This window comes from Buceros rhinoceros, unplaced genomic scaffold (genome assembly GCF_000710305.1).
Source record: "Buceros rhinoceros silvestris isolate BGI_N320 unplaced genomic scaffold, ASM71030v1 scaffold3003, whole genome shotgun sequence".
Classification (NCBI taxonomy): Eukaryota; Metazoa; Chordata; class Aves; order Bucerotiformes; family Bucerotidae; genus Buceros; species Buceros rhinoceros.
Window position 1 is genome coordinate 20039 of NW_010402913.1, and position 16751 is coordinate 36789.

A 16751-nucleotide genomic window follows, 5' to 3' on the forward strand; every position below is an offset into this window, starting at 1 on the left:
AGGGAAAGGCAATAGACTCAAATTCAAACTACTTCAGGCACACGTTAAAAATACTGGAAAAGGAAACAAGCAGGATGCCTAGAAAGACGTTTTAACGGTTTGAGCAAAATGCCTAGTCTTCTCACACTGTCAATGAAAATAAGAAGCCAGTTCAGATGATCAGAGACACCTTCCCCATGAAAACCAGAGTCTGTCATCAGATCATTGTGATGGTTTGGGATGTGGCATGGTTTCAGTAGTGGGGGAGGAGGCTGCTACCTTCGTTTGACCTGGTTTCAGCAGTGGGGGATGGGGCCGCTAGCATGGCCCCTGTAAGAAACGTCTTGAATTAAGCTTCCCTGGTTCAGTTTGGCCCCACCTCTGGCCAAGGCTGCACCAGTCAGCACCTCTGTGAATAAACATATTTAAGAGAGGAAAACAGTTTGGAAACGCCTTTTAGTTTTGGGAGAGGACCTTTGCTTTGGAGGGGGTAGGGTGGACAGAGAACCATGTGGTGACCCAGGGAACTGAGAAGGCAGCTAGGGAGATATGCCAATACAGCCATTTCCCTTTGGCCCACGGCAAGTTGGCAGGCTGAGACCCTGCAATCCTCAGAGAGCACTGGTGGACAAACAAACGGTCAGGCTGCAGAGCTAGAGAGAGACCTGCACTGCAGAGAGGTGGAGAGAGACCCACGATGCAGAATGCTGGGAAAAGGCCCATGTTGCAGAGAGCCAAGGATCCTGACAAAAGTCTGTGACTTTGGGGAAGACTGGCACTGGGTTGGTTCGGCACTGGGAGAACAAATCCCAGCAGCAGACCCCCACATAAGCTGGAGATGTTCATGGAGAACTGCCTCCTGGGGGAGGCCACATGGACCTGAGGAGCTATGAAGGAGTGTTTCCCATGAAAAAGAGCAAGTGGCAGAAACAGCTTGGAGAGAGATGACTCTGACTGCAACCCCCAACCTGTGTTCCTTTCTGCTCTGAACTGGGGTGGGGGGCTGTAAGGGGAAGGAGGTAGCAAAGCCAGCCCTGGGAAAAAGGGAGGGGTGGGGTGAAAGATGCATTTAAGATCTTGCTGGTCTTCTCTAACTGGTGATTTAGTTGCAGTTTTGGTGTTTGATTAAAATTGATTTTGTATTCCCAAGCCACGTTCATCTTTTGCCCGTGACCGTAAGCGGTGAGTAAGCCCTCCCTTATCCCTTGCCTTGACCATTAAGTAGTTTGGTGTATTTTCTCCTCTGGGAGAAATAGAGTGACTGCTTAGTTGCCAGCCAGGTCTAAACCATGGCAAATATACAAAGCTGGTGGAATAACACTGATGCTATCCAATAGAAGGTACTGAACCGAGCATATGAATACTTCCACACTCAAGCCTAGGCATTTCTCTCTGCCTTAAAATTAAAATGATGAGTCGGTTTGAGTGTGAAGACCCATCTCAGATATTTCTGTTTATCACAAGAAAGGGTGAGATAACACATCAACATTCAAGTATTCATGCAAGGCTTGGGAGAGAGTAGACCCTCTTTTCAGCTGGAGTGGACATAAACCTTCAACTCCGTTATGGAAGGTGCTCTAGCTACTGTTCTCCAGGTTATGTTCTCTAAACTTCCCTTTGAAATCACAGCACACGAGAAAATGCAGAAAATCATACAGTCAGAAAGATAAGCAGATGGAACTGTGGTTTCATAGGTCAAGTGGTGCAAATACCCACTCAGGATTCAACATTTCTAAGTCACTGAATGAAAACCATAAGCGAAACTGGAGTAACAACAGTAATCCGTGACTTCGCAACTCCTGTTTTGGATTTGTGCTGACAACACTGTTGACAGCACAGGAGTGTTTAGCTATGGATGAGCAGTGCTTACACAGGATCAAGGCCTTTTCTGCTCCTCACGCCACCCCACCAGCAAATAAGCTGGGAGTGCACAAGAAGTTGGGAGGGAACACAGCCAGGACAGCTGACCCCTCTGTCATAGGACCCCAAGCTCTTACCGTATGTCGTGCTCAGCAATAGAAGTTGGAAGAAGAAGGAGGAAGAGAGAGGGTGTTTGGAGTGATGGTGTTTGTCTTCCCAAGTACGCATGACAGAGCCCTGCTTTCCTGGTGATGGCTTTAAACACCTGCCTGCTGTGGGATATAGTGAATGAATCTCTCATTTTGGTCTGTTTGCATGGGTGGGTTCACTTTATTTCAACCCACAAGTTTTCTCACTTTCACCCTTCTGATGCCCATCCTGCCATGGTGGAGGGGAGTGAGTGAATGGCTGTGTGGTGCTTTTAATTCTGTTCTCAAAAGAGAAGATTGGCTATGCCTGCATTGTGCAAACATCTGAGCATATTTTTGCACAGGTGTGGATGTGTTTACTAAGATTATCCAAGCCATATATTTAAACATTAGACAGCAGATGTTCATACAGCTCGCTTATACAAATCCATGACACGTCACAAGCGAAATGGAATATATCATGAACATCTGACAGCAAGTGTTCCTTCTGTTATACTCATCAGACCTGTTTAATATACAATGCATACACATCATGCAGACGCACATCAGTTTAAGTAAAATTTAGCTATTGTGATAGCTCTAGTTTGGCAAGTATTTATATAGCTGCAAATAATTTCTGAAGCATGACAGAGCCCTGCTTTCCTGGTGATGGCTTTAAACACCTGCCTGCTGTGGGATATAGTGAATGAATCTCTCATTTTGGTCTGTTTGCATGGGTGGGTTCACTTTATTTCAACCCACAAGTTTTCTCACTTTCACCCTTCTGATGCCCATCCTGCCATGGTGGAGGGGAGTGAGTGAATGGCTGTGTGGTGCTTTTAATTCTGTTCTCAAAAGAGAAGATTGGCTATGCCTGCATTGTGCAAACATCTGAGCATATTTTTGCACAGGTGTGGATGTGTTTACTAAGATTATCCAAGCCATATATTTAAACATTAGACAGCAGATGTTCATACAGCTCGCTTATACAAATCCATGACACGTCACAAGCGAAATGGAATATATCATGAACATCTGACAGCAAGTGTTCCTTCTGTTATACTCATCAGACCTGTTTAATATACAATGCATACACATCATGCAGACGCACATCAGTTTAAGTAAAATTTAGCTATTGTGATAGCTCTAGTTTGGCAAGTATTTATATAGCTGCAAATAATTTCTGAAATGATAACCTGTTCCAGCCAACGCAGACACGTGGGCTTTGTGTTACTTTTTCTTACCATCAGCATTGCACCGTACTCGCTCATACTCCTCAGTCAAAGGTCTGCCAGAATGCCAGTGACGAAGCTCATCAAATTCCTTGTATTTATTAAGTGAAGTAACTGCAGGATCATTGCTGAAATACACAAACATTAACCAAAGCAGAAATTAAAAATATTCTCCGGCATCTCTAATGAAACATTTGAATCATTCAAAAAACTGTCTTTATTGAAACACAATTTTTCTGTGGCAGAAAACCGACATATGGTTTAATTCTACTCCAAATATGATGTCTCAAGATAGATTTGGTTTTTCAGGACGAATTACGAACAAACAAAATAAACACCCATTTTTTCACTTATTTTCATACAGGTTAATCACAGAATGCAATTTAACTACATAACTCAAACTCTAGCTAAAAAATAACTCGTTGTGCAGCACAGAACCCACTTTCACAAGTAGCAGAGTAAATGTAAGGGTTACTCTCTTCTACTTTTTCAGTATTTTTAGTTAATGTTTTTCTTTTCCCAAAATCGATCTGAATTTTGCAATTTAGGATAAGGCCTTTTAACTACAAATTGTACATATAGAAAAACAGTTCCAGAATGCAGAAGAAGAATCAAAGACTATAATGCCAACAAATAACAGTATGAGAAAATAAGGATATACAGACTCTAATTCATTTTTGTTCTGAACTTTCTGTTAATATTTACACCAGTACCTGAAATTTTACTCAGTCATAGCAAAAGCACTTCTACATTTGTAGAAATTGAGTATAATATGGATGCAAAGTGCAGGGGAGTAGAAAATAAGCCCATACAATATTATTTCAATAGACTAAAATTCATTCATGTACCTTTCTAAAACAGGTAGGTCTTTCAAAACATCTCCAGTGTACTCATCCACAAGATCGGATTTCACTGAGATTAGTCCAATATTAGGAATTTCTGCTTCACGGACTTTACAGTGTAAAAAATAATATTGTTTAATTAAGAATGTACATATTTGCATAACATACTTGAAAATTCTGTCAAATTACATTATAAATTAAATTATATAAAGTAAAATTTGCTAGTTCACTAGTTCCCCTTTCCGGTTGCTTCTCAAGCATGGGAAGAAGAATGAAGCAGACATCATTATTGATTATTGTAGATGTTCTTATAATCCGTTTTAGACACCTACACTAACTTTTTGAATGCTACAACTCATCTCACCTCACAGGCATCTATTTTCCTGCACTGGTTCCATAAAGACCACAGTCTCCTGAATATGGACTTTCAACTCTATTCACATTAGGTGACTAAAGATGAGATGTGACATTGAGCATCCTTCCCATGTTTGAAGTCTAGCTACAGCTTCAGTCTTCAAGTTGTCCAAAGGAGATACAGAAATAGGCAACAAAAATGCTGTGCCAGAAGATGCCTTAAAATCCCCAGACAACAAACAAACTGCCTTTTTTTGCCCACTAGAGCCCACCTGACATCTTTGAAACCAGCCGAAGGACACTCACAAACTTAAGCATAATTGCATTCCAGCCTTTACTGAATTTCTTAAAAACTGCCGCTTCTATAGATTTATACAATTTGCTAGGTTTAAAACAAACATTTGATGGTTGTAACAAAACTGGTTCTCAAGAAACATCAGATATAAGGCAAAAATCTCTACCTAATCTTTTCATATATTCAGTACAGGTCTTGTAAGTGAGGGAAGAAAACAATCTCCAAGTCATCTGTGCACATCCCCAGTTATGGGCTATTAAACAGGATGACAATGTAATTTAAGACACTTATGCTTAAGTCACATTTCTACAGCCTTCAAAGATCGCAATGGGAGTTACCTGGCTGGAGTATTACCTCTGCCATTAGGGCAACAATTCTACATTTCACTTAATTTGTTGCTTCCATGCCCAATGCCTGTTTAACCCTATGTCAACATGTACAGAGATGTTCTTCAAAGACAGTCTTGCTGCAGCATAATTGTTACTTCGATAATGAGTAATTATTACGCTTTTTACTATTATTTTTATTTCAATAATCATAATGGATTTTTACAATACATACAATAGATTTGGGCTAGCAATCATGGAACTAAACCCAACTCCTACTGAAGAAATAACAATACTTGTGCTGGTTACAACAGAGTCAGAATTTCAGCCATAAGGCCTAGTCAGACTTATTTTGCAATCAGCTGCAAGTTTTGCTAGTAGATTGAAAAGAAATATGAGAGGATCTATGAAGCATGGATTAGATTCATGGACAGGATAAAATCAGATCACTACTCCTAGAACTTTTACTGACAGTAGTGAAGATCATGCTTTTAACTCTAATTTGTGGAGTTGCAGTACCTCTAAATAAAGTCTGGTCCTGTTCAAGAAATAGCTGGGAGGTCTTTCGTATTGGGAAAGCATCTCCAAAACTGTACTTTACAGCCAATTTTGTTACCGTGTCCCATAAATGTTGGTATTCTTTCTCTATTTCTTTCCCCAATTCCTTTTTGGGCTCTAATCCTGCACAGGGAAGAAAGAAAGGAAAAAAAAAAACAACCAAACACCACCAACAACAAAAAACCCCACCTGTACTGTAAAATTAAGTTTCCTTAAACAGAACCTACTTATTCACCTATGCAGTATCAGGCACAAAGACTTCAGTCCTACCCAAGGTCTTTGGTCATTACAACAAAATAGAACAGAATGTTGTACATTGACAGTGTTTAATAGCCCAGGGTATAAATAACTAAATGTACTGAGAAGACGTGTTTTGGAAAAAACACCACATTTAGACTGTGGAATTCTACAAGCTTCACAGCTAAAGAAGAGTTTTCTCACCTTTGTCTCCTGCAGGGTAGGATCTTGATTTTTGTGTGTGTGTGTGTGTGCCAAACAATAGGTATCATTACAAAAATAAATGTTTCATATTCCTAATTCATATTTCATTGAAAAATTCCTCAACACTTGTTTTACTGAGGTACAGACAGGACATCTTGTGATTAGATTAATAAAGAAAGTGTTCTGGTTTACTACCAGACAGACAGATTTATGGTAGAAGATTTCAGGTAAAAAGAATTAATCTGAAAGAACATTTGCTACAAATCTTTTTCCATACTTTCTTGCCTTGTCAACTTTTGTAACTTTTTTGTGAATCTTAACACATCTGATGGTGTTCTTAGAGCTCCCAAATTCATGTATTTCTAAGACAATATATTGATTTTGTCTGAATCAATCTCATCTGAAATTAAACATATTATCCAATGCTACAGTGACATTAGGGATAGAATTTAGTTTCCATTCTGATTGTGTTGCACTATGACAAAATGAAACGAATAGAAAACTGGGTAAACACGAACTGCTGAGAATACCCAACAACAGCGACCCAGAGCTCTTATTACCTATGTTATATTACTCTTCCTTTGCATAAGTACATGTGGCACACCAAAGATATGATATGGTAAATTATTTTGAATGACTACTTGTGAAAGACACTTTCACTTGTGATTTTCTAAACTTGGCTGTAGAAAAAAATTTCCCTGTTATTCCATAAAATGTTCTATTATTAAATGGGTAGTTAGAAAATTGTGCTCATTTCTGCTTGTACAAGCAATTTCATTCCCATTTTGAAGCTTAATAAAGTTAGAAATGTAAGAAAGCAAATTGTTCAACAAAGATAAATACCTTCAGTGTATTCAACCTCGTAGTAATATGCAAGATTAATGAGCAGTGAATCATCATTTAAGTCAGGCAGGTAAGTTAAATCCAATTTCCAATTATTTGTATCACTGAGCTGCGTCAAAGCAAAATGCATACACAGCTGTTGCTGTTAAAATAAAGCAAACAATTAATTCTTATGGAGCACCCTTTCACATGGAGGGATCAAAACATCTCCAAAACAATGTTACAACAACAGGTTTTATTGACATGAATAACACTGTTGTTTGACTTCTCTGCGATCAGGAAACTGCCTTCACTGTAATAACCAACTGTAAACAATAAAAAAGCCTGCCGTCAAACTTCCCATACGGGAAGAGACCAGTATCCTAACACTAACGCTGGCTAACTGGAGATGTCTAAAAAGAGGTCAAGTATAAAGATATTGCCCCAAGAACCCTCCTAAGCCCCGCTGATTTGTGGATCACAAGATAAGGTTTGCTTCCAACAGGTACCTTATGTTCGTTGATCATATCAGATGATTAAAGTAGCAGATAAAGGAAAATGAAAACTGAAATTACAACTGCACCTGATGACAGGGGAAATACGACAGTGTTACACATACCGTTCTTATTAATGGTAAAACTTGCTTAGTCCAACAGGATTTCATGATCCTAATCTGAGCTCTCTGTGCAAGAGGCATATGAATAAGAAAAGTCACTGTAAGACATTGCATTCTACAGAGGTCAGCTGCTGCTTCTGGAGACAGTAGTTTACTTCTTCCCTGTGGAGACATGACAGATAAAAAGTTGACCACATCTTTCAGTAATATAATTGCATTCACCTCTACTTAAGTCAGTGGTTTGCATTTAGATTAAAATTATGAGCTGTTTTAACAATGTAAACAATTCAAAATGAACGTTCTTGTAGTGCTGGTAGATGAAGATCAGTTACAATGTAAAAAAAATATATTTTCTGAAATGAGTATGACTATGAAATTCAAGACAAAACTTAATTGTCAGTGTGTCTGGCTGGAAGTGTTATTATTTTAAGAGGAAAAGTTAATATCTAGATATTGACCTATCTTCTTTTCTCAGTTGTACAGCAAACACTCTGCAGAGAAACTCAGCTGTCCTAACCACTCATAGCTATCCTGTAACCCACTGAATATGTGTCTCATAAAATATTACTGATATACTGTGTCTGCGCTAATTTGATGAAAATGTAAGGCCTGTAGTACAGTTACAAAAATGACCACATCTAGAAAAAAAGCGCCTTTTTTCTGAAATGTCTTGCTAACTTGAGGAAAAGTGTACTCTTCTGTAAAAGCTAGTATGCCACTGAATGTTAGGAAAAGAGAAATAACGAGTGTAACTATCTTCTAAGGTAAAACGTCCTATGGAAGTAACTGCCCCTAAGGTAAAACTTTTCCCAGGAACAGTCACTGCAGAGGGGGCACAGTGCCACCCAGAGGGAACACGTTCCTTTGAAAGTGCTGTGGCCACAGTACTCATCCGAACCCCACCGCTTACGGAGTGTAGACATGAAGGAAGCAGCTGGGCCTCTCTTCAGCTTGGAATCTAGAGGGAAAGCCATCTCTCCTCTTAGCAAAATGTTTATGGTCATTGTGCTGAGAAGATATTTTAAGAATTCTTACTCTTGATGATTGCTCTGTCTTTGCTCCCATGGAAATATTCGCATTTTGCAGCATATTGCTGTATATTTTTAATCCCACAGCACAAGCAAGAACACAGACCACACGCCGAATGTCAGATCCTTCAGGCCACATTTGTTTCAACAGACGGACAGTCTGGCAGACCTGTATGCATAACATTATGAATAGAACAAATGAGTGCTACAATAAAAATTACAAAAAAAGCACAAGTCTTATCCTTTACAGAGGCGGGGGCGGGGAAAGGATGTGAAAAATACAGAAGGAAAAGTGGTCACAATCATTAGTAAAATAGCTCTTTTTGTCATGTGCCTGAGGGCACCAACAGCCCTGACTGTCCCTGACCGACCCCTGGGGCCTCCTCCCACCTGCCCGGAGCCCCATTCCAGCCTCTTGGCATCATCCGTCCCTGCCCCAGCAGAGCCGCAGCAGTGCCGGTCTCCAGCAGGCTGACAACCCAGTCTGGCCTCAGCGCGTTCCCAGGGAGGTGCCAGATGCCCGGCACCGCAGCTGCCCCCCCAGCACGACTGGGGCAGTGCGACAGGCCCTGCCTACCAGACCCTGCCCTGCCACCCCCAGGGGAGCTCCCTCAGCCCCAGCCCTGAGGGAGCAACTGTCCTCACTCACTGCACCCTGATGCTCTGCTGATCCTGGGGTATCTCATTATTGAGCTTGGCTCAAGAATGATAATCAGAATAAACCAAAACATTAACAGCAGGCAGGCTTTAAAATGCTTTCTGAGTAACAATAGGGTTTTTTCTGGACTGCTGTCATTCCCACTGAAGTGCAAAGAATTCTTGCTGCTGTTCTCTGCAGGAGCAGGCATAGAGTCACAAGACCGTAAGTATAACTTAACACTCAGGAAAATGGCAGGAGTGTATTAGGCACAAAAGGTGATTATGGCACCATAAAAATACCAATTTTTTAAAGTTAAAATATTGAAAAAACACTGCTTTAATTACTCAAGCACAGACCTTGTGACTGTAATCAATCTCTTAAAGAGTTCCTGGATTGTGAATACTTCAGTTAACACAGTGTGCAAGCCTCAGCAGCTGCAATGGCAAAGTTTAGCTTTTCAGACGTCCCTACACAGTTGCTGCTCACTCACCGCTAATGAATGCACTCCCCACCTCACCTTGCCCTCAGGAGCCAGCTGCTGCCTGGAGGTGAGACAATGGCCACAGTGCACCTGGAGGGTAGTAGCCACAGCCTCCCCCCATGGCTATGAGTGGATTTATGCCACAGATAGTGCTTTCTGCTGAATAGGCTGCTTCCAATTTTCTACAAGACAAAGGCAACTGCCAAGACAGAAAAAGCCCTTAAGTGGCATCCTACTACAATTCTACTTCAGTGATCTTTAAAGAAAGGAACAGCTTCAAGCTGCTGTGAGGAATAGCAGGCACAGAGGAGACCTTCTCAGACTCAAGGTGTCACTGAGTGACCCCAGGGAAGGTGTGTCTCAGCGATAAGGGACAGAGTGCCCAGTTATGTCTAGGAGAGAATTTAAGGTAAAGGAATGGAGGAAGACCGTCAACCCGTGAAGAAATAAGAAGGATCAAAACTGTCAAATTACCTCTTGTTTTATGCTTTTCAGGCTCAGCTTGAAATGTTCATACAGACACATGAATTGTTCTTTGTAACTGAGCAGGTTTTCAAAGGCACGTCGCAGATCTTTTTCATACTAAGTGCAGAATTCGAAGTTATATGCAAAAGTCAATAGATACAATGCATCAGGGACTACTGGTTACAGACAGAAACCATTCAGATATGTGTCAGTACTCAGTCTCCAAGAACCATCTATTCTAAAAAAAATTTTAAAATCACATCCCTGGCCTAAATCCCTGTCATTGTGTGGCATATTACAACTCAGCTAAGACATGTGATATTGAAGCTGTTGGAAAGGCTCTATGTGAGACTATGGTATCTTAAGTGAACAAGGATGTGAGATGAGACTATAGAGAACAGGGCAGGAATTTCCCGCCAACCACAATGTTTGCCTGTTGAGGATTTCAAGAGCAGCAGATTAAAGAAACATAAAATAAGCCACATATCAGTGCCTTATAGTCTTAATATGTAAAATATAATACTCATATCAAGATATTTTAATTAAATCAGCTAAGTAGCACTAACATCATCATTGCAAACCAACAACAAAGTTGTGTACCTTACCTCTCGAAAAAATAATCTGTGTTTATACACGCTCTGAACGTGATATCCGTAAACTCTGAGAATATCATACTCCTGTCCTGAAGCAAGTACAATGTTGATTTTCTTTGACAATGTATGAGCAATGAAAACAGATAAATAGTCTGTTTGGAGAGGGGTCAGTCCTAAGTCAGATATGATGATGAAGTAAGGATAGGTTTTGTTCAGGAAAATCTCCCATTCAGATGACAAACAACTGGAAAATTCTGTATGAACAGTGGTACTTGTATTATGCCTCAGGTGTTGTATTAACGCAGTTCGTAGGAAAAGAAAATGAGGATATGGAAAGTACATCTGTTCTGCATCCTGTGGAAAACAAAAACAATGAAATTATTCAATTACCTTTGTTGACACAATGAACAGGTTCACAATCCTAACTAGAATCAAGCAGTTGTTTTTGAAGGAGTGCGCTGGTTTAAGCAGCAAACAACTGTTACTTGTTTGGTACCTTGAAGAAAGCAATGACATATTTAGCTCCTTTTTCAGTGAAATCCTGCAGGAAGCATTCAATTTGGTAGAAGAAGTTTAAATATTGTGTTTCCTCATTTAAAAACATAAGCAGTAAGGAATCCCCATCTATCACAAAGAATTCAGACTCAACGAAGTCTTTTAACAGACTGACATACCTGAAAGAAAAAAAAAATAGCATGTACAAGCATGGGACAGAAGAAATTCGCCTACTAGTATATTTTAAAATAAATATTTTTGTCAATTAAATAAACTAAACATTAAATGTATAAATTAACTAAATAGCAAAACATCTTTCTTGGATCTAAGATTAGTCTTAAATAGCTTGCAATCCTTTCAGGTATCAAATGTATTAGCAATTGCCTCCTTTACAACTCCGGGTACTTCTGTAGCATGTGAGTTTTCTGTGACTTAGGTGGCACCTCTTGTCCGTGTTTGCTAATGTAGAAAGTGTTTTCTCTTCTATAAGAGATACTCTGCAGGAGATAATAACCATAAAAAATATTTCAAGAATATTCCTTCTTGAGCAAGTGGGTTATCAACAACTAACATGACACTGATATTGACAAGTACCTCCCTCATCCAAGCAATGTGTATAGCAAGAAAAATACCTTAACAGCAAGAGAAATCCAATCACAATACATTTCTTCAGAGACCAAATAATTAAAAGACTTATTCACCTCCTTCCTATTTCACAAAACTTGAAAGTTGATAAAATTTGCATTAACCAGTCTCAGGTCAAACTTGAAATAAATCCTTTGCACTGAAGATGGCAAGTACCTCAGTAGTTTTTTAATGCATCCTAGAAATTGATTGCATTCACCAGTTCTTTAAGAATCCATGAAAGTCCAGAGACATAATGTTTTACCCAGGGCAGACCAAGGAATCGGAAAAACTTTTGCAGATGAAGAAAAGGAAAGCCCTTCTAGTAAAGGTTCTCTGCTTTCCATGTTTGTCTAACACATACTTCTCTGACTATTGCATATTACAATACTCATGTATATTATGACAACATCCATACTTTAATAAAAACATGCTTGTTTTCCTCAAGGCTGTCAAAAACGTCTGATATACATCTTAGATTAACCTTCAATTAACACCTGGGAAGAACCAGCTTTTCTTTCTGGTGGGGATCAGCCTCTGGTTTACAGGCCCAGTTATTATCTGATGCAATGAGTAGCCTTCCATGAACAAAACTACATAAACTTCTGTCTTACACATTTAAATCATCTGTCTTTATTTAATACTAATTTCTGTAGCATGTCAGCTCCAGAATGCAGAGGAGACGTTTCACTGACAATGCGAAAGGTACTATTGCTAATCTTTTTCTATATCAAGCAGGGAAAGGAATCAGAATCTGGAGATGCAGAAGATCATGCATGAGATCTGACATGCAAAAACACAGAGGAATATATGCAAAGGATAATTTTGTAAGAAAACTGTTTTAAATGCTGTAAAAGTAGTAGCCTTGAAATGTGAGGAAATATGCTCTAAAAAAGCATGACAGAGAATCTAAAAAACAATAAATAGCAATAGTTGTAATTGTAGACCAGTTCCTAAACCACACAGATAGCTATTATATTAGGAAGTCCTTTATGCAGCTGGAGGAGGAATGAAATCATAAGTATGTCTTAGGTATCCTGGTTTCCACAAACCTAGATGACGAGCACATAGCTTCTTCCTCCAAGGAGTTCTACACTGTGATGTCTACTTAGTTCAAAGAAACTGTTTTTGTTACCATTTATTACATTTCTTTCCACGAACCCCACTGTACTTACTGAGCTCTTGATAGGGATGCCCAAACGTGTAGCCTCAACTTCTTCAGAAATTCAAGATGTTTTCTTCTTCCTAAAATAATCACATATATGGTTATTCATAGAACCATATAACCATAACTCATCAATGAATTAAAAAAGATCCAACAGGCAAGACACTGCAATAAAAACTGCAGCCCTGAGCATAAGCTAATAACAGCTCCTCACCAGGGCCGTGGGAATCACATTTGTGCTGGAGAACTTTGAAATCCTCGCCTTCGGTTCGTGATGCCTGCTGTGTCAACTCTTCAGTGGTTGAGGTACCACAAGCATTATTGTAATCTAGGTCGTCGTCTTCTTTTTCTCTGTCTTCCTCTTCTTTAAGCATCCGCACAACAGCTGCTTCCGCGTTGTCACTGGTCTCATTCTCCTCATCACTGTCACTTGTACTCCCACTCTCTTTATCTTCCTTTCTTGAAGTGAAGCTTATTTCGTTACTATCACAACAATCACTGCTGTTGTCATCACTGTGAGCGTTCTCACTTGCATCATCAGGAACGACTTTCTTGAAATTACCTTCTGCAGAATCCATCACAGATCTTGATTCTTGCACCTAAAAAAACCCATAACAAGTAATCAAGAGATAATTTCCAGGAAATATGGTATGCACTGAGGCTTCATCCATTAAATTATCTACTTCAGAATCACATTGGGATAAAGCTAACAAAAGAAACTAAAGTGCAACCTCAATCTTTTTCAGATTTCATGGACTCAACTCAAAACTAAGCAGAAATTTTCTTTTTGATTTTCACCTTGTAAGTTTAAAACACCTAGCAAATGTAGCTGCAGAAAAAAGAAACTAAAATGTTTATATTATCTACTTGTAAAATACTGAACACAGTGCACTATATTACAGTGCTGTTAATGTATCTTTGCAGTAGAAATTTAATGCCTGTTTTCACAAAATGTAAGCTGTGTCCACAGACCTACATAAAGTCACCTTTTGCATACCTGCTCATCTAGTTTTTGTCAAGGTAGCAGTACACCTGAGGCATTTCTCTGGTTTCTTACCTAAACTGAAAAAAACATATTAAAGGCTCAAGAACACCATTCTGGGGTGAATCACTTTGCATGCTGAAGTTGTTGCTTAGCTAGAAAACAGCCATCATTACTTCAGCAATCTCCTAAGCGAGCATGACTTTCCAGATCTGAAAATGTAAAGTCCAGCATCCTCAAAGAAAGCAGAACTCTATCTGTACATACTCATGTATGGACTGCTACATTTCTGTTCAAAATTACGGCTTAAATACTTCGCTACAGCAGTGCTTTTCTGCAGTGCACACGTTGACATCTTGAGGTGCCTGGGGCTACAGCATGGGAAGAGGCAACTAGCTAACATCCCTCCTGCCTCTCCACTCTGGAGCGTGTTCCCTTGCTGCCTGCAAGGTCTCAGTTGTTCCCCTGCATGCTGTCCAGCCTCCTCGACCAGCCCTACGCTAAGTGCAACCCTACAGCCAAACCCAATCCCAGCTCCAGCACCATGCCTAAACCCAACCACAGCCCCTCCCAAACTAAACCCAACTCTAGCTCTAACTCTAACCCCAGTCCCAGTCTTAGCCTCAAACCCCGCTCTAAAGGCAACCCTAACCACAACTTCTAACAACGCCCCGCCTCAGACAGTACCTGCCGCTGTCGCCAGCTCGCTGCCTGGACTGGCTCCTCTGCCACCCCACCTTTAAGGCACTGCTGGCAGGCAGCCCTGGGCTTGGGTGGCTCCAGAGTCAAGTCAGGTCCTGCCCGCCCACTTTCGGTTTCCATTCCTGGCGTGACCTGGCTGCCAAATTCAGCTTTCGTTTCCGAGGTGCTCACAGAACTCCGTCCCTGAATACGGCACTGCACAGTATCACCATTATTTCCTTGCTGCCAGTAACTTGTGCCTTTCAGTCACGGTGGCTTCAGGTAACGGCTGGAGAGCCTGCATTAAGCCTGCATTGATTAGGAATATTGTTAATGCAGGTTGCATATACGGTGCAGAAAATATTAATTCCTATATCTGTCCCTTCATTTACCACAGTCTATTTTTCTAGCAGTTTGATTTCTCAAGGTAGGAAATTCCATATAAAAATAAACCAAGAGATAAACTTTACACAACTTTTTAGGATTTTCCAGCAAATCCTTTAGCAGAAACCGTACTGGATCCCTATCACTTAGTTCAAAAATAGCAAAGACTTGATTTACAAGGGAATCCGGGTAACCCAAGTACTGTTGAAACCACATTAGGAAACCCGAGTTTGTGTATCAGATTGTCTTGGTGAGAAATGAAAAGCCAGTTCTTCTTTAGATCAGATACTTGAGCAGGATAAAGCACAGAAAACTGCTGAGGTTACACAGTCTCCTCATGGATCCAGGTAGGTTTTCAACAGCCTCCCCAGTGGACAGCTGACACGTAACTTTTGCCTTGTAAGCAGATCAAAGGTCTTTTCAACATCATGTGTTTAGTTTGAGAACTGAACAAAGATTGCAAAAACTCAGGAGAACCGTATCTTTTACAGCACAGTAACGCACCCACAGTGCTCCAGCATACCAGAACTGTTTTGTTTAGCTAGCCAAGACAAGCCCCTCCTTCCTCCTCTCAAGTACACTTTCTTTTTCGTTGGTAGATAACAATTTGGGAAATACTTAGAACTCTTTATTTCCTTTCCTCAAATTGAGTGGGAGATGATCTTTAGCCCAGTAGTACTTCAACAGATTTTAAATATAACTTTCAATTAGGTCCTCAAAACTGACCTTTAGATTCAATTCTCCCTCTGTTTGGATGACACATTTTGGCCCAGAAAAGTGTATTTTAGGTGTGCTATTCACCTGAGTAAAACAGAGACCAGGCACTTTGCTGAGGAAGCTGGTGCCACCTCCATGAAAATGAAACACCACCCAGGCTGGGGGTAAGGGACAGGAAAGGAGCAAGAAACCTTAGTGTGAACACCAAGGTCAGGTCCCCCCATGGAGGACCCGAAACTGGAGAAGCTGGTTATCCCCTGAAAGAACCACAACCTGTAGAAAGCCCACACTGGAGCAGGTTTATCCTGAAGGACTACAGACCACTGAGAGGACTCACACTGGAGGAGTAAAGTACCAAGAAAAGTTGTTGTTGTTATGTTCTAACTAACCCAGCAACCCTCATCACCCCACTACCGCTCAGGGGATAGAGAGGGACAGAGGAGTCAAGAATGAAGCAGTCAAGTTGGCAAGAGAAAGGGGAGGAGGTTGGGAAAGATGTTTTTAAAAATTTTAGGTTTTGTTTCTCAGTACCAAAATCTATTTTAATTGGCAAGAAATTAAATTACTTTTCCCCAGTTATGTCTGGTTTACCTGTGATGGCAACCGGCAAGCAGACTCCCTGTCGTTGTGTTGACTCACAAGATTTTCAGTCCTGTTTTCTACCCCCTCCCATGGAGAGAGGCAAGTGAGAGAAGAGCTGGGTGAGCATCTTTTGCAGTTGGCCAAGGTCAACCCACCACACTCTTTTATGTCTCTCTACGTAATGATGAGGCAAAGAGGGAAGGAGTACAGACAGATGCTTGAGATGATGAGAATCCAAGGCAGATATTCTTTCAAGCATGAAACAGAGTGCCTAAAACCATCAAGCAGTTGGCAGTAATCATCTAGTATAGAAAAACATCTGCAGAAATTTTAACTTGAGATATTTTATGAAGGGGAAATTAAAATTGTAGCTGCTCAGCAATGGTGATTGGATACCTACAAATGACCTGGCCCCAGCAGTGGGAAAACCTAACTCCAGAACCAGGTTAAACAATAGAAAC

The 16751-nt window shown here is 40.4% G+C and overlaps 1 protein-coding gene across 1 annotated transcript in view; it reads right to left on the reverse strand.

Annotated features, from left to right (window-relative positions):
* LOC104490500 (probable ATP-dependent RNA helicase DDX60) overlaps positions 1-13522 on the reverse strand; it is a gene marked incomplete at its 3' end in the record, with an annotated part of 32430 nt that extends 18908 nt beyond the window's left edge. Inside the window, exons 1-11 of the mRNA XM_010132791.1 lie at positions 13159-13522; positions 12955-13024; positions 11157-11334; positions 10673-11014; positions 10077-10184; positions 8489-8650; positions 7457-7615; positions 6859-7000; positions 5536-5697; positions 4048-4150; positions 3212-3327 (exon numbers count right to left, since the gene is read on the reverse strand). Of these exons, the coding sequence (XP_010131093.1) occupies positions 3212-3327; positions 4048-4150; positions 5536-5697; positions 6859-7000; positions 7457-7615; positions 8489-8650; positions 10077-10184; positions 10673-11014; positions 11157-11334; positions 12955-13024; positions 13159-13522 (1906 nt within the window). The remainder of the gene's footprint in view (positions 1-3211; positions 3328-4047; positions 4151-5535; positions 5698-6858; positions 7001-7456; positions 7616-8488; positions 8651-10076; positions 10185-10672; positions 11015-11156; positions 11335-12954; positions 13025-13158) is intronic.
* Between the last annotated feature and the right edge of the window lie 3229 nt (positions 13523-16751).